General features: G+C 42.0%; 1 protein-coding gene across 1 annotated transcript; it reads left to right on the top strand.

Annotated features, from left to right (window-relative positions):
- Positions 1-2,864: 2,864 nt before the first annotated feature.
- On the top strand, positions 2,865-7,688 carry RAP2B (RAP2B, member of RAS oncogene family). The gene has a single exon (XM_074963749.1). The coding sequence runs from the start codon at positions 3,163-3,165 to the stop codon at positions 3,712-3,714; it is 552 nt and encodes a 183-aa protein (XP_074819850.1). The 5' UTR covers positions 2,865-3,162; the 3' UTR covers positions 3,715-7,688.
- The last annotated feature ends 14,042 nt before the right edge of the window (positions 7,689-21,730 follow it).

The following is a 21,730-nucleotide window of genomic DNA, read 5'->3' as shown; positions in this document are numbered from 1 at the left end:
GCTAATGCATTTTGTTTATTGAGAACTTATATGCCAATATTATTTCATCATTAGCAACTAGGCTTTGAAGATAAAAACTTGCTGAATTCAATGCATAGTATGGGGTGGGGATGCAGTTTGGACTTTTGCTATTGTTTCCCTGGAGATCCCATCATATAATAGTCGCTATATTTTGCAAATCTATGTACTTAAACTTATTAGGATTTACACAGCGTATCCACCATTTGTGATACTGAGACTGAAGGACATAGTCAGAGTTTATCTACAATGGGTTTTTGCTCCATGTCAACTATACGGATGTAACTGCATTAGCGCAAAAATCTAGTAGGGATGCATTACACCAATGTAAAAAATGACCTATACTGGTGAAGCTTCCCTGTTTTCTAATTTACACCAGGGACCTCTCTAATCCCCAGGCAGCCCAGAATCTGGTTGATGCAAAGGTATCTTAAAGCCACTCTTCTCCTTTGTCTTCCATGAGGCACAGCATAGTATCTCTCCCCCATTTTCTTCATTGGGAGTTTCACGTGCGCAAAGAGTGCAGGGTCAGCAACAGTAGCATCGTAATGCAGCCCCACCTACGCTGGCCATATGTTTTAGAACTGTGTTTACATAGTTCCTGCTAAAATGGTTTTGACATGGATTTGGCCAGCAAGTGTAGAAAACGCCCAACCATTCCAGAATGCTGTTTTAAAAAATGGGTTTGTCAGTTTCTCTCTGATTGCACTGACCAGATTGATCAAGTTTAATCGCCTCCCTGGTGGTCAGGATTCGGCGCTCTCACTGCTGCGGCCCGGGGTTTGATTCCCACTCAGGGAAGGAATTCCTTTGGGGGGAGGGATAGCTCAGTGGTTTGAGCATTGGCCTGCTAAACTCAGGGAGTGAGTTCAATCCTTGAGGGGGCCATTTAGGAATCTGGGGCAAAAATTGGGGATTGGTCCTGCTCTGAGCAGGGGGTTGGACTAGATGACCTCCTGAGGTCCCTTCCAACCCTGATATTCTATGATTCTAAGTTATAAACCAATTTAACCAGAACTGTATTTAAACAAGCTCTTAAACAGGGCTGAGCCTAGGATAGAGAAGGTCTGTATACTAGTTAATTGGATAAAGACTGAGAACTGTTAAGAATGGCCACTACACACAAAGCAAAGATTGGAAGGTGCTAAAATAACCAGTCATGTTTTTCTTAAAACTAGGAATGTCTGACTGACAGAAAGTACAAAGGAATGATTCTGCAAACAATGGCAAATAGCCAGTGTTTCTTTGGCTCAATCACAGTGTGAGTGAATTGTTGTTAAAACACAATAAAGTGCAAATAATTCCAAACATGTGGCAGTTGTCATTCTTGGGCATTAATTTTTCAAACTTCAGGTGTGGTGTGTAACAGACATTTAAGGTGCTTTGAATGAATTAACTCAGACATTTTAAACAGCTGCTTGTCTTTAAACTAGAATGGGAACTAGTGCCTCTGGGCATTGTGTGGGTGGCCCTATGAAGAGAGGGAGGACTCAGCCATACCCACATAAGCAGATGGGCGGTTCCCACTCCCCACCCCACGAAAGCACTGCTGCGAAGGTGGCAGCAAAGCCCCCTACACACCCCCCCACAGTCCTTTGCAGAGTGGCAGGGAAGTGGCAGCAGCTCACCTGGTATGAAGCTGCACTTGCTCCCAAGGAATGGGGTGTTTGACTCTTCCCTTGTGCCCAGACACTCATGCTCCATGATACAGAGAGGGGCAACCCCCATTCCCGCTTTTAATTCAGGATGTGAAACCACTGACGACCAGCGCTCAAGTCGAAACAGAGGAGGGCCGGGTCTCCTGTTCTCTCCCTGCTCTCTCAAGAGGAGAGGAAAATGAACGTGAGCTCTAGCAGTAATTCATTCTGCAGAGAGAGAGAGAAGGGGTCTTCCCTGGCCTGGCTCCCAGCCCCTTCCCACAGGTGTTGTGAGGCCTCCCTTTTCATGTCCCAGGATTTTTTTCCCCACCCGTCAGGTCAAAGCAGGCAGGGTCAGGCCCTGCGCCCAGGAGAGGGGGCCTAGGGGCTTCCCCAGTTTCCTGCAGGAGTGAGGGCTAGGAAGAGAGGTGGGAGTTACCTCTGTCCCCACAGCCATGCCTCCACCTCTCCCAAGGAGCAAAATAACCCGTTGTTTTCTGAGGGACCCCGGCCTGACTCGGGGTTGCTGTAGGCTGTCCAAAGGGCCGCGTGCCCAGCACGTCTCTCTTATGGGGCTGACCCCTGGGGCCGGGGCACAGCGGCAAACCACAGCAGTCCACTCCCCGGTGGGGGGTCCTAGGGCAGCAGCTTGCCCCGGCGCTAACCCGAGGCTAAGGGAAGAGGCGTTACACGGCTGGGCGGGGATGGGCCTTCCCCTCGGGCCGCACTGGGTCCCTCGGGCCGCGCGCCTGCCCTTTTGCAAAGTGTAAGTATCCGCCAAAACTCCTTCATAGGCGGGGCAGAAAGACAGTCAGCAGCCAAGCACCTTCCTCCCTCTGGAGGCCCAATGGCGGAGGGACTCAAACCTCTGAGCCAATGAGGCAGCGCGGCCTGACGGGCACTAGGCGGCAGCCAATCCGAACAGAAGGGCGAGCGGGGGCGCGTGTGCCTGTGTGGGCCCCCTCCCCTTTCCAGAAACCAATGGAGGGGGTTAGCGCGAGCCAATGGGTCCGGGCGGGCTGTGAGCGGACCTGAGCGCGAGGCTGCGGGGAAGGGATGGCCCGTGGCGGCGCGAGGCGGCACCGCGGGACTGGTGCACCACGCGCTGGCTGCCGGGGGGCGATGAGAACTCGCGATCTCCTCCCCCGCCCCGCTGGCAGCTGCCGCCTCCCCGTCTCCCAGGGCTGCTGAGGCTCGGGCAGGGCGCCTGCCTGGCCGAGGGGCTCGCGCTGCCCTTGCGTTCCGCCGGGGCTCGGCCGCGGCTGCCTGGCCCAGGAGCCTGCCCGGGAGGCTGGGCACAGCCCTCGCCGCGCGAAGGGGGCTGGCGCTGCACGGGCGTTAGCCGCCGCTGCTCCCTCCCCTGCCGGCTGCTGGCTGCATGCTCACCCCGCTCCAGTGAGAGCCGCGGCGGGGCGGCTTCTCTCCCCTCCCTCCTTCCCCGCTGACTGGAGGTGGGAGGGAGAGAAGAGACCCAGAGAGGAAGGAGCCGGGCGTGCGGAGCGGAGCCATGCGAGAATACAAAGTAGTGGTGCTGGGCTCGGGCGGGGTGGGCAAATCCGCCCTCACCGTGCAGTTCGTGACCGGCTCCTTCATCGAGAAGTATGACCCCACCATCGAGGATTTCTACCGCAAGGAGATCGAGGTGGATTCCTCCCCCTCGGTGCTGGAGATCCTGGATACCGCCGGCACCGAGCAGTTCGCCTCCATGCGGGACCTCTACATCAAGAACGGGCAAGGGTTCATCCTGGTCTACAGCCTGGTCAACCAGCAGAGCTTCCAGGACATCAAGCCCATGCGGGACCAGATCATCCGGGTGAAGAGGTACGAGAAGGTGCCCATGATCCTGGTGGGCAACAAGGTGGACCTGGAGGGCGAGAGGGAGGTCTCGTATGGGGAAGGCAAAGCTCTGGCCGAGGAGTGGAGCTGCCCCTTCATGGAAACTTCAGCCAAAAACAAAGCTTCAGTGGACGAACTGTTTGCAGAGATTGTCAGGCAGATGAACTACGCTTCCCAGCCCAACGGGGACGATCAGTGCTGCTCGTCCTGCGTGATCCTCTGAAAGGGCCTGGGGGGCAATGTTGTCGTTCGCAAAGGTTTACAACAAAAAGAAGCAGCAATGTGATCGTTCGAAACAAAGATTGGAAACAACTTTGCATACACAAGGATTCCAGGCTGCAGCAGCACCAGCTGCTGCAGTGATCAGTGTCACGGGGTGGGTGTATTGTTGAAAACGTGGCTTTTTCAGCATGTACATTTCATCGATTTTGATTGTTGCATATTTCCCGTAAGTACCATTTACAGATTGCTGTATTGGCAACTGACACCAGTAAGAAAAGTTTCGGCCTGGAGAAAGGGGAGCTTGTGAGCAATCGTTTTCTAACTGGAAGAGTTAAATTACACCTAAGGAACTGAGGGGAGCAGTAAACGAAGAAACCATTGCAGAGAGGGAGAGAGAAATCTTTCCGTGGACGTGTGGGGGTAAAACTAAGATTGGTGCTCTCTCTTCTTTAGCCAACCTTGAATGCACCCTGTGACTATGATATTGATTCTGAGGATTTCTATGCAAAGTTGGATTATTGTTACAGTGTATCCAATCTGAAGTATTGCACATCTGAACTGGGACTTTTAATAACACTGATGCCAATACAGTGTGGGGTGCCAGAACGTGTCTGCTGATCATTTGTGAAACTATTTTGTTTACCTGCTGTATCGGATGGGAGTTTGGGGGAGAGCGGTAGTATTTTTTTTTTAAATCAGCTGTGAAAATGTTACAAATCTGCACAATATTTTTTTAGTTGTGTTTTCTTCTTTTCTTCAGGGGGGAGGGAGGTTTGTGGTGGTGGTTTGTTTTCCTTATTTTTGGGTTGGCAATAACTGATTTTGATTAGCTCTCTAAAGTACAAAGACTTCCTAAAATGTGATACAGGGCCAACAGCAACCCTGTGTCTGTAGAGTGCCTTCAAAACTCAGCTGTTCCAGCCGGTGCCAACCTGTGAAAGCTCCATAGAATCCCAGTATCTACTACTCCAGAAACTACTTAACAGCTTCCTTTCAGTAATCACACTGAACAAGCCAGGACAAAAAGGCCTATTGTTTAGTGGAATTTATTTCTTATTTCCATTTCAGCCTTTTAAATGTCATTTCCATGTCTTGCAAATTTGGACTGTATTTAATTCAAATTTACAGGCATTTAGTTTTTTGGGAGGATTTCTTTTGTTATGGTTCTCTGATGTAGGATGTACCTCCAGCCAGCAAAGAGCGAAATCTTAATGTTGTGATGTACCAAGAAAATTCTAACAACTGTAACTTTAATTCCAGACATGCGTTTAATGTCTATCCATTTTAAGAATTTTAATACAAATGTTTTGTTTTTTTAAAAAAAGAACAGCAAAACTGTGGTTTTTTTAATGTATTGTAAGGAGAACTGACTTTAATATGCAATCATGGCAGACATATGCTTTTTAATCGTGATATTTGTCTAACCAAAATAACAGTATGTTAAGAATGGGGGAAGGTAACCTAAAATCATGAGGCTAGGGAATGTTTCTATTGTATCTACTGGTAACGTTGGAAACAGTTGAATAATTATATTTAGGTCCTGATGCTACAAGATGCTGTACATGGGCAAATCCTACACTTATATAAATGCTTGTTGAAGTCATTTGGGCTCTATGCAGAACAGCTTGCAGGATTAGGATCTTATTTTGTAATTTTAAGAATAACATGGTTTATTGGAGTCTAGGTGTTGAAGGTCAGCTGTTCGTAAACTTCTATGCTGAAAAAGATATAGCTTTTAAAATTATGCATTAAGACTGTGATTCCTTACCATTTCAAATGTAACTTGCAAAGGAGGGGAAAATGGGTTTTTTTTAAAAATACGAAGAAGGCCTGAAAGGCATTTATTCCCCCAAAATTCCCAGATGTGTGTGGGTTTTTTTTTTTTTTTTTTTTTAACTTATGATTTGTCTGTCCAGGAGGACTTATGGGAACTAATGAAATTATGACATCACAGGAAACCAAAAGCTGAGCAACTGAGGAAGTAGGGACTTTTAGTCAAACTGATTAACACTTAGGGTGCCTAATTCTTCTCACTCCTAATTTAAATCTTGATCATGAATTCACTGTATCCAATAGCAAAGATCCCACTGACATCAGTTGTGCAGGATCAGGGCCTTACACAGATGTGACTTCATTGATTTCAATCAATGAAGTGACTGTTGTACTTCAGCTGAAACTGGGCATTTTGTTTTTCTCTGATTTATAGCATCTATTTAATTCCTAATACCTAGCAAAAAACTTGGGAGAAATGATGCCTTAAAGATTAAACGTCCACCTCTATCTGAGCTCACAATATTTCACTTCTCTTAAATCCCCAAGAAGCTTTCCTGCCAAACTAATATTTCTACAGTTAAAATAAGTTTGGAAAAAAAACCCAGATGAAGAGAGCTGCAAACTCTTCCCCAACCCACCCTGGATTGATTTCTTTCTAGTCTTCTTTATATAAAACATCAAAAGGTACAAACTCATTTTTTTAAAAAAAACAAACCTCACTTTTGCAGTTCACCTTTAAGAACTTAAAAAAAAAAAAAAAAAGCTGAATAAAAAGATTTGTTTAAGGACTTTAAAATCAGACGCCATACTGAATAGCTGTTTTTTATTATTAATATAAGCCACATCTTAACAGGAATTTTCTTTTTCAGTATTAAGGTAGGCTTATTGTAGACATTGTGCATTAAAGTTTAAAAGCATATGTTATACCTGTATCTTGGCCATTGCTAGTGGTCCAATCCTGTCTAAATACTACATGCTTTCCCCCAAGTGCTGAGAGCCCCTATCCCCCAAAACTCATTAACCTCAATGGTATTTGGAAGGTTTTTCAGTACCTAACAGAAGCTGTCCTTGGGTGATTACTGGATGATCTCTGGATAACTTGTTCAGTAGAGTTATCTTCATAATTGCTGCTTTCAACATAATGAAACCTGGCAAACCTTCTAGTTTTCCCAGCAGAATAGCAGTTATTGACATCTAAAATTGAAGCTAAAAAATTTCAGAATACCTCATGATTTCAAATTGCTTCATTTTTGATTGTATGTGGTGTTTTTTAAAGAAAACCTGACTAAGTAACGATGCAAGTGTGTATGTATAGCATACACCAGCTCAACATAAACTCCAGTTTTAGCTTTGGCCTAGCAGAACAAGTGAAGGTCTTTTAATATATTTTGCTTCTTGCCAAAGGGGTGTATGTGTTAAGTAGTAACACATGGCATGGGTCTAATACCATGAGTGCAAGCATATAAATGTTCAAAAATTATATTTTCTCCTGACTGGTGAGGATGCTACAGAAAGGAGCACTGGGTAGCTAGACCTTTCAGAGACTCCAAACTGTTGTGTCGTTCACTAAACAGAAGCCTGGTCTATACACAAAAATTACTTTACAAGTACACTGCCTCATACTCTTCCCGCCCCCCAGTGTGGATGCAGTTATCTGTTGTAAAGGTGCTTTATACTGTTACGTCTTATTTCCCTTCCCGTGGGAACAAGCTATACCAGTAAAATGTACCTTTTATATTGTTATATAACTGAATCCACAGTAGGGGTTGTGAAAATTTAATTAATTGGGTAGAAAACCCAGACCCCGTATATTCTATTGTCCACAATGATTACATTTTTAAAGACCATGACAAATACCTGAGCATGTACCATTACAGGAAAGTATGTTATCTTTCAAATATCAATTTCTATGATCACTGCAATTATGCAATGTTCTAGAGCTAAATGCAGCACTTGTGTTGAAGGTTTACAGTAGGATAGTCAGACCTTATAGCTGACCATAATTCTGCAGCCATAATATTGCCTACAAAATTTTTGAGGACTCTGCTCTCAAAAAGAATGAGTGTGACTGGTTTGTGCAAAGGACATTTTAAGGTAGTGGCTGATTGTCTCTTTATGGCCTCTTGGTTCGGTGTCATTTTGACAGACATTGCAGAACATCTGATTTTAGGTATGAGTGGCAAAAAAAAAAATAAATAAAATAAAGCTTTTTTTTCTGTAAGAAATCTGTGTGAAGGTGAATGCCACTTTTTCTCTTAGGTCCTGCTCTTCTTGAAATTCATAGCAAAACTTCCAGGATTTTTAAATAGAAAAAGTACTTTGGTCCCAAAGTACTTATGAATATAATGTCATTTTTTTGACTGCTGTTTGAAGCTCCTCTACTCTGCAGATTCAAATAGCAGGAAATAAAAAAAATTAATACACCCTCACTACATCCGCTGAAGCTACTATTTTGGGTGCTCTGTGCATGTGCTCACAAGATCTGGGACTTCTGGTGCAATCAATTATCATGTGGGCTGTGTACAGTGTTCAAATACTATTTAAAGGTACCTAAACTGTTCTCAGTAGCATATAAAGCCTACCTCCAAAAGTGTAATTTATACTAAATGCCATCACAAAAATGTCTTTCCCCAGTTATTACTGTAATGCAGTGACCCTACAGCAAGCTTTGTTTAGAAATTCAGTGCTTGTCAATATCTCTTATAGGAAAGGGTTTATTTTCTTTATTCACAGCCACAAAGGTAACTACCCAAACCTCTGAGTCCTGGGAATAGCTCCCTCCCCAAAAGAGAATCTCATACCTTACCCACTGCAGAAGATTCAAAATCAGGCTTTATTTCAAATAAAAAAACCACTAAAGTGAGGAGTAACCAAAACTTTAGAAATTGGAGAAGGGGATTTGGGGGTGGGGGGTAGCTAGAGAGTAACTCTCCAATATTAGTATTTGATCATCCTTTAAGTGCCACAAGGTTCATACTTTGTTTCCTATTTTATAAAATAAATAGAATGGGTAGAACAGGATACTTGGACTGACTTTCTAACTTTGGACCTGATTGTGTTCCCAAGAAAGCAGTGGGGAGAAAATTACTATTAAAAATCAATGGAAGTGGATTGAACACTTTCCCTTGTTCCATTTTCAGCTTTACTGGTTCCTTTGTGCAGCCAGTCACTTTCAGGTTGTTAAACACCCAACGAAATCTGACCCTTCTGAGCAGACAGGTTACAGTGTAAATGTTTACGTGATGTAGAATTTGTGGACAGTTGTTTGTTAGACTTCCACTAGTAGTCTCCTCAGAGGAAGTTAAAATATATACTCCAGTGCACATCAGATCCTACTTTAAGGCAACTGATGTAGTGATTAGGTAGATGACACGCTACAAATATGCTGAGCAAGATTCTGTAATAGAAGTACATTTTAGCTATAGTGCCTAATTTAAAGAGATTCCTGTTTTAATAAGAAAATGTGTGCCTTTGCTCAGAAGATCCGAAACTGATTTACTAATATTAAGTCTCAACATGGGAAACAACCATTCGATGGTGTTACCATTTTTTTTCTAGTGGTGATTTGGGCAAAGAATGAAAAAATGGATAAGAATCAGTAGCCTTATTTTACGATTCCTGACAAGAAAATATTTTAAGGCAATTGGTTTCTAAAAATGTAGCCTTGGGGTTTTTTAAAATAACTTTGTCTTTCAAATTTTATGCACAAGAAATCTTTTGTAGAAAGTGTGGTGTTAATAGATAGATGTCCAGGCAGCAGACAGCGTCCAGGTGTGCACTTACCTCAGCGACTGCCACTTCTGCAACAGATTTTGCAAGATCTAGATTAGTCATACTGATCACAATCATGTTGTTTCACCTTTTTCTGCCTTCTGGAGATAGTGTACGTTCTGTTCTAGTATGATACTGGATTGAAACAAAAGGGTCATCTTGTGAGTATTCATGTTTGGAATTGGATTGCTGGATGGGAGACTGATTCTACATGAGATTAAATGGTTCTTATCAAGTGACTATTGCAAAATAATGCAAATGTTTACTTGTATAATATTCCCTATCCCATCCTTCTCAGTCATGAAGTGGGTCTGTATCTCATGATTTATTTCTTTAGGTTTCTAACTATTTCAGCCAAGATAAAAGTGAGTGGAACTTTAAAAGGTTGAGTATATCTTCATTAATCTACAAGTCCTAACAGCTCCCTGACACATCAGTGGCACAGCTACAAGCTGAGCTTTAGGCATTGAACTACAACTAGATACTTTGTGTTCAATAGGACTCTGTCAGTAAATGAATAAAATCTTACACAAAACATCTCAAGAGTGGCCACTGACGTGGGTGTACCTCAGTTTTTGGTACCTCCAAATCAGGCTCTGGGTGTCCCAAGTTAGGCCAAAATTGTTGGTCAGTCTTGGAAATGTGGCGGCTGCTGCCGGCATTTGATTTTGGTGTGGTGACACTTGACACAAGAATTTACAGATGTTTGTTACTTAATTACCTTGAAGTGTAGTCTAGTGGGCTTACTGGGAGATAATCAACAAGACTTAGTGCTTCATGACCATTTAATAAGTAATCCTGAGGTAGGTAAAGGTTATTTTCCAGTTGAAACTGGGTAAGCCCGTTAACGTCTTGTTACCTTCAGAGGACTTAAAAAGTCTAGCAGAGATGGAAATGAGGGTGGGGCACAGGGACGTGGCTGAGAGAGCCAGGGTATGGTTCAGTAGCTGGGAGCAAGGTATTCCTGACTTGCACAACTAAAAGGGTAACTGGGCCCCAGGGTGTGTTTCTCCCAGTCGTGTGCCTAACTCTGCTCAGCTGACTTGACAAGTCATTTGGTTTTCCTCTGTACCTCAGTTTCTTCCTCTGAATAGAAAATAAATTCTGATTTCAGTGAATCTATATTGATTTCCTGTAGCTGAGGATTTGGCCTAGTAATTGGTAGTACCAAAATGAAATAAGAGGAGATGGTCAAATAAAGCATGGATAACAGAGAAGGTGCCTGGAAAAGATGATCCACTACTTCAAAGTGGATGCAATTGGTGTGTGTCCCCCCTACCCTTACCCCTAGCCCCCCAAAGTAGTTGGTCTCAAATTTACTCAAAATCTTGTTTTTTAATGAAAAGCATCCAATAACTAAGTGATAAACTTTGTGTAACCATCTCTAACAGCTTAAATCAGTAAAGATATTTAAAAAGTGACTTTGGGTTAGAGAGAGGACACTCTGCTGGTTATATACTGCCCTTGGTTGTTAGGCATTGTAAATGAATTCCGTGCATATTACTGAGGAGAGACTTGATCTGTATTTGAGGTTGTAATGCCTGTATTGCTAAGGGATTATAAAAATCTCCATGGAATAGGAACTCACATAGACATGATAGCCATAAAGTAAAGTTATTTGCAAGGTAGGCTGAAAGGCCTTTAGTAAATAATGATTCATCTGAGTTACTTTAGTAGTAGCCTGGAGAAAGAATCAAGAGCTAAAAAACCCTTCTGACTTTAAAACTAAGGGAGTATAAATAGTATGGATGGTAGATGGTTTTTGTTCATAAGCTCAAATACTTAAAATGAGCCGAGTAATATATTAGCCCTTTGGGGATGAAAGGGACCAATTCCTCCTCTTCACTGCTGGGTGTATTCTGGAGGTGCTATTGTATTTCCTCATCAAGAGTGAAACAAAAACTGCATGATTGCTGTTACCGTTACCACCACCACCGCCACCACTGTTTCATAAAGTGGCTAACCACATGACTTAAGCGCTCACTGTAAGCTCTGGTGTTCTCTTTTTAATGTAAAGGGTTAAAAAGCCCAAATGACATAGTGATATGTAACTATTTTGTTGCATACCAAAACCCAGCAGTTGAAAGACTGGGTCATTAATGAACTCTCAGGACAATGCATCATTTTCAGCTATATGTTTAAGTTTAGATCTACTGGAAAGTGAGCACACGTGCAGCCTGTTTGACTCTCACCTTTTTTTTAACGTTATGCACCATGCTAGGTGTCAAAGGGAAACTAAACAAAGTATTTGTTGCAATGTACAGTGACTGGAGAACCTGGAGAAAATTCCTATAATTAAGATATAAAAGTAATTGTCCAATCCACTTCATTGTACACTGGTTGCTGTTGTGAGGTGTATATGCACAATCAAGCTACTCTTCTAGACAGACAAAAAAAAGCAGCAGTCATCTGCAGATCTGTTGGGGTATGTCTACAATACATATAAGCCGAGGCTCTGACTCAGGTTTGAATCCAAGCCCCAGGTCTGTCCACACACAAATCAGTCTGACTCAGGTCAGTAAACACTCAGGACTTGGCTCCCAGGAGCCTGCTGTGACTGGGTCCATGTCATGACATTTCGCAGTAAGGACATGGGTCATGCTGCAGACCCGAGCCAGATCTTCATGATGCAGTATGGACCTGTTAGCATGACTGAGACCAAGGTCCGGCAATTGTAAGATCAGTTTTACAGTGTAGTGTGGACACTCAAGCATAGGCTTGGAAACACCTAGTTCACAAGCCTTGGTCCCACAGACCCAGGTTTATGATGTTATGTGGACAGACCCTTGAAGATGTAGGCACAATTTATGTAAATGTGAGCATGTGTGTTTAAAATATATAATTTAAGGAACGGGACGTCTTTCACACCTGAAATGCATTTGGGAAAAGTATCAAGCGCTGAACAATCATCTGTTAGCCAGTCTATCTATCTGGTCAGCTGATACGGAATCATAGTCAAGGGAACAAGACATAGCTGCCAAAGCTGAGAAAAGCAGCAGGGTTACTTTGTATCTTTTAACATCTCTTCAGGCATTTTGAAATTGAGCAGGTTTAGTACATCTAGTCTGTGATCTAATAATTCAAGAATCTGATTAATTTTACTATTAATCTTGGAAAAGTTCAAATTAAAATAAACAGTGCAATATTGCTTTTGATTTAAGTAGCCTGTGATGCATTTTATAAAGCACCATGATACATCCAAATATTGCCCTGTAAACAAACAGTATTAATTGTGGGTGATAACACAATTGAGGTGTGGATCACTGACCCTCGCTTTCTATCCCTGTGGAAAATGTGTCAAGAATAATGTGTTATGTGGCATCTCACACCAAACACTCTACGGCCTTCATAGCTACTGAAATGTGGGTAGCTCACTGCTAATTTTTATTCTAACTATATAAGGTGATCCAGCTGTAAAATACAAAGATTGCTGCCTATATAAAAGGTTAATGCAAAAATATTCCTTTCCATGGCCATTTTGGAAACATCTTTTGTTATCTGTTACATGTTTATACCAAAATTTTGTCTTAATGAGTAATTATACCACTCTCATCAGTTAATACCATGAAAAGCACAGGCAATAATGCATCTAGACCAGACAGGCTCTATTAATTGCCTGAAGGAAAGGCACCAGATAACCTTAAAAACTGTGCTTGCTTTCATATAGCTTTTCAGAACCTTTTGTAGCTTATACTCTGCTAACCCTTAGAATGCTAACATCGTTGGCATGGACTGGTGGCTGGAAGCAGGAACTTCTGAGTTCTGATCCCAGTTTTGCCACTGATGTTGTGCGGCCTTAGATTAAGTTGCCCCAGTGTATCTTAACTTTTCTCCCCATCCCCAATATGGTGACAATGACAACCTCGCAGGGGTGTTGTGAGGATTAGCTATTTGTAAGGTGCTTGGTAGCTACATATAAGTTCTAAATATTAAGGTTGTGGTTTTTTTAAATATATGTTCACAGCATTCAGAGGGTTTTTCCTTAAAATTTAAGTTTGAAAAATGAAATTCTGACAAAGATACAAAAAATAGCTAATGGTATATAGAAGTATATGGGGGTGTGGCTTGTGGTTAAAAATAAGACTGAAAGCCCAGGTACAGAAGTTCTAGTCCTGACTTATTTGCCACTGGCTTATAGTGTGACCTGGGGCAAGTAACACATGGCTGGATTTTCTAAACATGCTGTGTGGTTTGTGCAGAGGTAAGGGGGCGGGGAATGTTTTCCTAGAACATTTGTATTTGTATATAGAAACATGGGTTCACACATGTATATTGTGCACAAGAGGCCTTCCAGATTTTGAAATTGTAGCCCTTTTTGTGCCTTATTTACTTGTGTGTGTAAAATGGAGTTACTAATACTTATGTACCCCCATAGGATCTGGTGAGGTTAGATGTTAGGCCTGATCTAAACACACAGTTGTGCCAATACAATTGTAGGTTATACCAGCTTAGTTAAACTGTGTGTAGACAAGCTCGAAGTAAAACATTTTTTTGAGATACTTAGATACTGGGGTTTTTTTATCCATAATCTGCAACTCAATGGCAGTGGGGTGTGTATACATTATTTTTGAAGTGCACAGTGTTTTTTAAACAGTGAGGTTTGAAATTTTCCCCAAATCATAAAACATTTCCAACCCAGTGTGTTAAGTTGCAACAATAAGGAGTTAGCATAGTATCAGCAAAGTGGTGGACGCTTTATTTTAATGGGTTTGTAATAGAAAATTGAAACCAAACATTTGTCCTGTTACTCAAGACCTTAAAAATAACTACTGTGGTTGTTTCTTTGATGCAGAAGGCTGAGCAGATAGAAAAGTCCAAAATGGTTTGTTTATGCAGTAAACACTTATTGTGTGTATAGGAAAGATTCTGAGGCATAATAAATACTACATATTGTACATGTAGCTTCTCTTGTGCCACTAGCAACTGGAGCTTTTCAAGATGGTTACAATGTGATTTAATGTAGTTGGGACCCATGTGTACTTAAGGCTGATACTGGTAACAATAATTTGTCCTTTGAATGAACTAATCTTAAATACCTCAATGTAGGGTTGTGTGTATTTTGTTTCTGAATTGCTGCCAGACTCATCTGATGATTAACAACATTAAGATCAAAGTAAGTAAGATAATGAAGTACTGGAGTAATTAAATTCTCAGTTTTGAGATCTTGACTTCCCCCACCCCTAGCCCTTTTTAGATGTTCTTGCAGCATTAGAGTAGCTGTCTGGTTTTTCCTGTTTCTTGTCTCAAATACTGTTTGCTTTGGTGAGGATTTTGTTTTCCCTCTGATGTTGGATCTTGGCTTCTTTAATTAAAAGGAAAAAGCAGAGGAGAGAGATTCATGTTTGAATCATTACCTAGTGCCTAAGAACATGTGCCATACACTTCATACATTTTTGAAATGAGAAGTATCTTAAGGGAGATGATTGAACATACGGGGTACTTGGTAGCAAAATTAACCCCCCTATACCACCCAAAAGTGGCTTTAACTGTGTCTTGATATCAAAATAGTTTTTAGGATAGAGCTGTATAGGTTACATAGAAACATAAGTTTCTAACTTTAAGCACCTAAAATAATTCTGCTTGTTTGTTTCAGACATCTTTGAACTTAATTTTCATGGAATGTCAAATGTATATGTCCAGCTTGATTAACCCAGTAAATCATCCTGTTACTAAGCATGTACGGAGTACAGTCTCTCTTTCTTGCTCTGGTGGTAGCAATCTGTTATGCTTGTCTGGATTGTTTGTGGTCTGTACCTCTGTGAATAAAATATTCAGTTTACTTCTCACCTATGTGTCTCTCAACAAGTAGACTGAAACTAAAGACTGTCTAGACTGCAATATTAAGACCACAAGGACAGGTATTCCTGGATTTTTACAAAGCTAATGATAAATCAGAGTTTCTCAGTGGGCATCTGATTACAGCTTGTTTCAGATCTGCATAAGATCCTAAGACTAGCAGCCACCAAGGGTTTGTCAACAGTAGAATGTTTAATTTGAGTTAGTTAATTGTGAAATAACTTGAGTTAGCTAACATGTTTGTGTATGCTAGTCTGGTCACTCCACATATGCTTGATCCTGGACACACATGTTCTAAACAAAATATGTGTTCGTTAATTTAATTGCTTGCCAGATAACTCAACTCTAGGTAAAAATTCTAGTGTAGGCAAAGCCTTAAATGTGTATATTCTGCTCCCAGTTACATGGTTGTAAATCTGAAATAACTTTATTGACTTTGTCCTGATCCTGCAAACACATGCATAATTAATTTCACAACTGTTCTTAGTGCCATTGAAATTGGAGGTCTTACACTGTTGTAACCGAGAGCAGCATTGCTCTCTCTATTTTAATTTGAGAATCTAGCATGTACCTGTCAATGTAATTTTTAAAAATGTATGAATATTTAATTTAAAAAATCCAACTATTTAGTTCTTCAGAGCTAGTTTAATCAAAATAGCAAGGTTGGTAAAAGTCTGTAAGCATACGTTAAGATGTGCTATAGAGTTCTGTGCTTAGAAACCACAGTGATGGGAATCTTTGCATGTCTGTTGTTTGTAAAAGTCGTAGGGTAGAATAGGAGCCTGAAAAGGATACACTTTGTAGTCTCAAAAAGAAAAGGAGTACTTGTGGCACCTTAGAGACTAACAAATTTATTTGAGCATAAGCTTTCGTGAGCTACAGCTCACTTCATCGGATGCATTCAGTGAGCTGTAGCTCACGGAAGCTTATGCTCAAATAAATTTGTTAGTCTCTAAGGTGCCACAAGTACTCCTTTTCTTTTTGCGAATACAGACTAACACGGCTGCTACTCTGAAACCTGTCACTTTGTAGTCTGTATCACCTAACCCAGTACCAGTCATTCATAACCTGTCTAGGCATCTCTTTAGGAGTAAAACTACCAATCATTCCATGTTGTGTAGTACACTTCAAAGCAGACTCCAATAGGTGCTCGCTCTGAGGCTGCTCTGAACATCTTTCATAGATTCTAAGGCCAGAAGGATGATTGTGATCATTTCGTCTGACCTCCTGTATAAGACAGGCTGTCACACTTCCCTGAATAAATTCCTGCAGAACTAGAACAGATCTTTCCCTCAACTCTGCCTAGCAATCTCTGGAAGACACAGACCTGGTTACTTAGGGAATTCCTATTCAAACCTCTCTGTGGTACCATATTATGCAGTATACTCTAGAAGATATCCCTTTCGGCCTTCCAGTTGCAGTGCACTGCATTTTCAGATCATGTTAGGTGGGACAAGGGCTGCTGACTGGCGGGTGGTGTAGCAGGAAAAATTTCAGCTCCTGGGCAGCTCCTCTGTCCCTCACTTCTGCTCTTTGGGGGGGAGTGAGAGTAGCAGAGAGTTTGGGTGTCTGGGCTCCAGAAGGACAGTGGCGTGGGTGCAGCAGCTGCAGCAGCAGATGCTGTGCTGTCAGCCCTCAGGTAGTATTGGGTGAGTGGGTGTGTATAAGAAGGCTAAATAGAAGCCAAGGAAAGGACACCCCTTCGTAGAATCTAATCCCCAAATGTCTGAAACATGTGACACACATTTTATTGCACACTGTACCGTTAGTAACAAATGACGGTTTAAGAATAAAATGTGTTTATCAGCATGCTTTCCCCCTGTATCATAGAAAGCAGTTTGCAGTCTGTTACAGGCCCTCTTTCCTGCTCCTACTGCCAATTAACTTGTTATAAATTGCAACATTATTATTTTGTATTCAGAGCGAGTACATCTTTAGACACATTTTGTACTTAAAAATTATTGGTATGGCGTGATCATGCCGGAAAATATGAGTGTCAACATTGGAAGGTTGAGAGGTAGGCTTATATTACGAAGCCAGTGTTAGAGCCAGGTGGTTTGATGCACAGTTTTAAGAAACTGAATTTTAATGAGGGACCAAACTGCAATCACCACTTCCACCTACTAATATGTTTTTAGTTTCCTTTATACATTTGGCAGCAATCTGTTCATAGTAAATTTCACACTTTCCCCGGTATAGTAGGCTTTTCTCCTTATATGAATCTGTCACACAGCAACAAGGGAGACAGAATAATTTTTAAAAGAAGAAAAATATAGTTATAAGAATCACAAAAATTGGTAGGGATAACGGAGTAGCTATGACTATTACAGTAAATAACTGAAAAAATGAAGAAATCAAAGAAAACTTTATGAAATCAAACGCCTGCTGTGTAGTGTGGTACCGAGTCTGTTGCACTGTAGCCTTCTATGCCATTTTGGTGGCATAAAGGGAATGGAAATCCTGTGTAAGGGGCCTCCAGTGCTTCCATAAAGCAGCTGGAATAGCCCAGTATATGGGGTAGGGAGTGGAAAGGCCAGGGCCAGAGAGGATGGGTAGCCACAGTGCACTGTCCTCTAGCTATTCTCTGCTTCCCATGGCTAGCAGAGCATGAGTTAGAGCTGCTCCAGCGGATGCTGGAGGCTGCATAAGCCCCTCAACTATCCCAGAATAGGGAGAGAACAAAGGTGGCTGGAACAATCCTCTTCTGTCTTCCTCCCCACTCTCTACTGTCCCCTTTTGCATTTCCTGCATCCAGCCCAGGGATGGACTGACTGTGAATCAGAGCCTGAATGGATCACTGCCTAAGACCTTAAACATAAAAAAGCTCCTAGTCCAAACTAAAAAGCTTGCTGTTCTGTAAATAAAACAAAGGAACACTCTAAGTCAGACATGTCATGTTCATGTAAGTACTTCGGCATGATGTAGAAACTTTAAAAAGAAAAAGCAATGGAACCCTCTGGGCAGGGCCGGCTCTAGGCACCAGCAAAGCAAGCACGTGATTGGGGTGGCACATTTCAAGGGGCGGCATTCCTAGAGCCGGCCCTGCCACTGGGTTGGCTTCTGCTCATTCCCTGGGGGTATATTTGTCTCTTAACCCCAAAGAGGATTTGGGGTCTGATGTAGTACATAAGATTTGAACTCTTGATTAAAACTGAATCAACTTCAAGTTGATAATCTCTTTGTCAACATAAAAAATTAAGTCAATTTAAATCAAACCTCTTTAAGATAAAACACCCCTTCTTCAGAAATATGTATTGTGGTGGTCATTTCTGTTATTCATGAAGCTAACAAAGAGGGGAGAGTCAGTGTAATACTGACAGTGAGGGAAATATAATTTTTTAAGGGATAGGGTGACCAGATGTCCCGATTTTATAGGGCCAATCCAGATTTTTGGGTCTTTTTCTTATATTGTCTCCTATTACCCTCCCAACCCCATCCCGATTTTTCACATTTGCTGTCTGGTCACCCTAGTAATGGGTCATTTATGACAAAAACAAAGTTGAGAAATAATTGTTGCTCAATGTATTGGCTCTTTTTTCATTTAATAACACTAGTTCTCATTATCCTTGTGCAATAAGAAGAGAATTGCATGAGTCTGAGGGGATCACACTAATTTGTTTCAATTACCAGTGCAAAATAGGGTGAATGTGATTCTGTATTTCACCATCTTGTGAAATACCTGACAAACAAAAATTGTGGTCAAAATGTATTATAATCCGGCTTTGATTTGTGCAAGTTGTCTATGAAATACAGTATGTTGCAACTCAGTGTTACATTGGCTTAAGGTCATCCCTCCTATTGAAACTGCGAGTGAATTTGTTCTGATAGCTCAACTCATAGATTTTAAGGCCAGGAGGGACCATCATGATAATCCAGTCTGACCTACTGTGAATCTCAGGACACAGAGCCTCTCCCACCCACTCTGGCAATAGGTCAGTAACCTCTGGCTGAGTTGCTGGAGTTCTCCAGGCTAGATTTAAAGACTTCTAGTTGCAGAGACTCCCCATGCTATATAGGAAGGTGGAAACCGCCCCCCCAGGGTCTCTGCCATTTTGACCTGCAGGAAAATTCCTTCCTCACCCCAAATATGGTGATTAGTGAGCATGTGGGCAAGACCTACCAGCCAGACATCTGGGAAAGAATTCTCTGTAGTAACTCAGAGCCCTCCCCATCTAGTGTCCCATTTCTGGCCATTGGAGATATTTGCAAATAGCAGATGTGGATGGGCCATATAGCATTGTAGGGAAACTCCTCATACCACCCCTTCCATAAACGTATCAAGCTCAGTCTTGAAACCAGTTAAGTTTTTTACCCCCACTACTCCCGTTAAAAGGCCGTTGCAGAACTTAATTTCTCCGATGGTTAGAAACCTTCATCTGATTTCAAGCCTAAATTTGTTAAAGGCCAGTTTATATCCATTTGTTCTTGTGCCAGCATTTGCCCTTAACTTATATAACTCCTCTCCCTGCCTGGTGTTTATCCCTCTGATGTATTTATACTCATATAATATGTATTTCTCAGCCTTCTTTTAGTTAGGCGAAACAAATCAGGCTCCCTAAGTCTCCTCTCATAACGCAGGTTCTCCACTCCTCTGATCATTCTGGTAGCCCTTCTCTGCATCTGTTCCAGTTTGAATTAATCTTTCTTCAACCTGGGAGACCAGAACTGCACTTGCGCTTCTACTGAGGTTCCTCTGGCCAGTGTAGGCAGGGATGAACTATGCTATTGACTCAGAAAGTGGGGCTTTCTAGACAGACTAAAGCTTCTTAAAGGGCCCCTTCAGAGAGAGTAAAGAACAAATGGGCCAGATTCATTCCTGATGTGAATGAACTTGGCACTGTGATGCTATCCCTTCCTCATTTATTTTGAATGAAATTCACTCCTCCCTATGCACAGCCTGTGTAACTGAGCTTTTGTCTGGAATTACATAAGGAAATGAGTAGACAGGGGTGCCCACTCCGAGAAGGGGCTACAATACATTGTTACTGTACCAACCTATGGATTGACCCAGTGGCTGTTGTCACTCTGAAGAAAATGTGGGCCATTGGATCCTTTGAGGTGCATATTTTATTGGCCAGTCCCAATTCTCCTTCACTGGCCTACTTGAAGCTGGCAGAGAGCCCCCTTTGCATATACAAGGGATGCACAAACTGTACATTCCCACCATACAGCTTAAGCATTATTCACTAGGATGAATTTCACCCTTTATCCCATTTTATTAACCCTGCTATTGTAATACCTTTTGGCTGGCTCTATCTATCGAAGGTACTGTGGCAAGGCACCTCCTGAACCTTGGTGGGCTAAGTGCTTCCCCCTCTGGTGGTGGGGGCCTGGAGTAAGTCAGTCCCACTCTGGATAGTATTTATTCTCCCATGTGGGGATTTATTTTCCAATATTTTCCAGGCAGGCCTAAGGGGTGCCCCACTGTCAAACAAAAAAAGGAACCAGTTCCAATACATAACAAAGGGGGATACCTTTTCCTACCCCCCACTCCAAAGGTGTGTGGCCTTATTGGCCCTGGGGTACCAGTGCTTCCCCTAAACAGGCAGTCAGTTGTGTGGCTTCCCCTATAAGGAGGGGAGCAGCCACCCTGGAACTACCTTTCTCCCTGCTGCCACGAGGCCTGCGCCACTGAGAGGGAGGGATGTACTATTATCCTGAGGCACAGAGAGAAAGTGATTTGCTCTGTCATAGACTTCCTGTTCTGTAAGGACAAGAACTTGAACCTGGGTCTCCCAAGTCCCCAGATAATGCCCTAAACTACTGGACCATCCTTCCTCTCCTATCAATGGTCTCACGACAACAACCTTCGTCCTTCAAGAATAATGCCTTGGAAAAATTGGAAAGGGCTCAGAAAAGCGATATAAGAATGAGTCAAGATCTGAAAAACATGCCTTACAGTGAGCTGAAGCTAGATGAATTCAGACTAGGAACAAGGTGCACATTTTTAACCGGGAGGGTAATTAACCATTGGCACAACTTATTGATGGATGTAGCGGAGTCTCCATCCCTTGAAGCCTCTAAATCAAGCCATGTTGTCTTTCTAAAAGATGTGCTATAACTCATACAAAAGTTATGGGCTTGATGCACAGATTACTGAGTGAGATTCTATGGCCTGTATCATGCAGGTCAGACGAGATGATCATACAATTTTAGGCCAGAGCTGACCATTATATCATATAGTTTGACCTCCTGTCTGTCATAGGACCTTATGCTTCACCCAGTTATCCTTGTACTGAGCCCAATAACTTGTGTTTGACTAAATCATAATTTCCAGAAAGGCATCTAGTCTTGATCTGAAAACTCCAAAAAATAGAGAGTTAGTAGATTAAGCCATGGGGTTAACAGAAAAGTTGACTAAAGTAAAATAATTTAATACTTCTAACCAGTTTTGCTCTTGATTTCCATGAGTGTAGGATCAGGTCTTGTTACAGAAGTACTGCTTTGAAAAATTCATGGTGATATTAAAAAAAAAAAAAATCTGGTTGATGAACTGGAATTCAATAGTGAATATGGCATGTTACATATTCTTCCAGCTCTGTGCACAATTAGTAGAGTTTTGAGTGTCTCTAATTTCTACTAATAAATCCACTCTGACTAATGTGCACAGTTCAAAAATGTTTCAAATAAAAAAAATAGATTGTATGGATTAAAAAAGCAGTATGGTCAGCAAGCCC

This window comes from Natator depressus, chromosome 9 (genome assembly GCF_965152275.1).
Source record: "Natator depressus isolate rNatDep1 chromosome 9, rNatDep2.hap1, whole genome shotgun sequence".
NCBI lineage: Eukaryota > Metazoa > Chordata > Testudines > Cheloniidae > Natator > Natator depressus.
Note: the sequence above shows the minus strand (reverse complement) of the source record. Positions and strands in the feature narration are given on the sequence as shown.

What these genes read in the sequence shown, in the direction of transcription:
- RAP2B (XM_074963749.1), top strand. Translation starts at nt 3,163, where the DNA reads ATGCGAGAATACAAAGTAGTGGTGCTGGGCTCGGGCGGGGTGGGCAAA.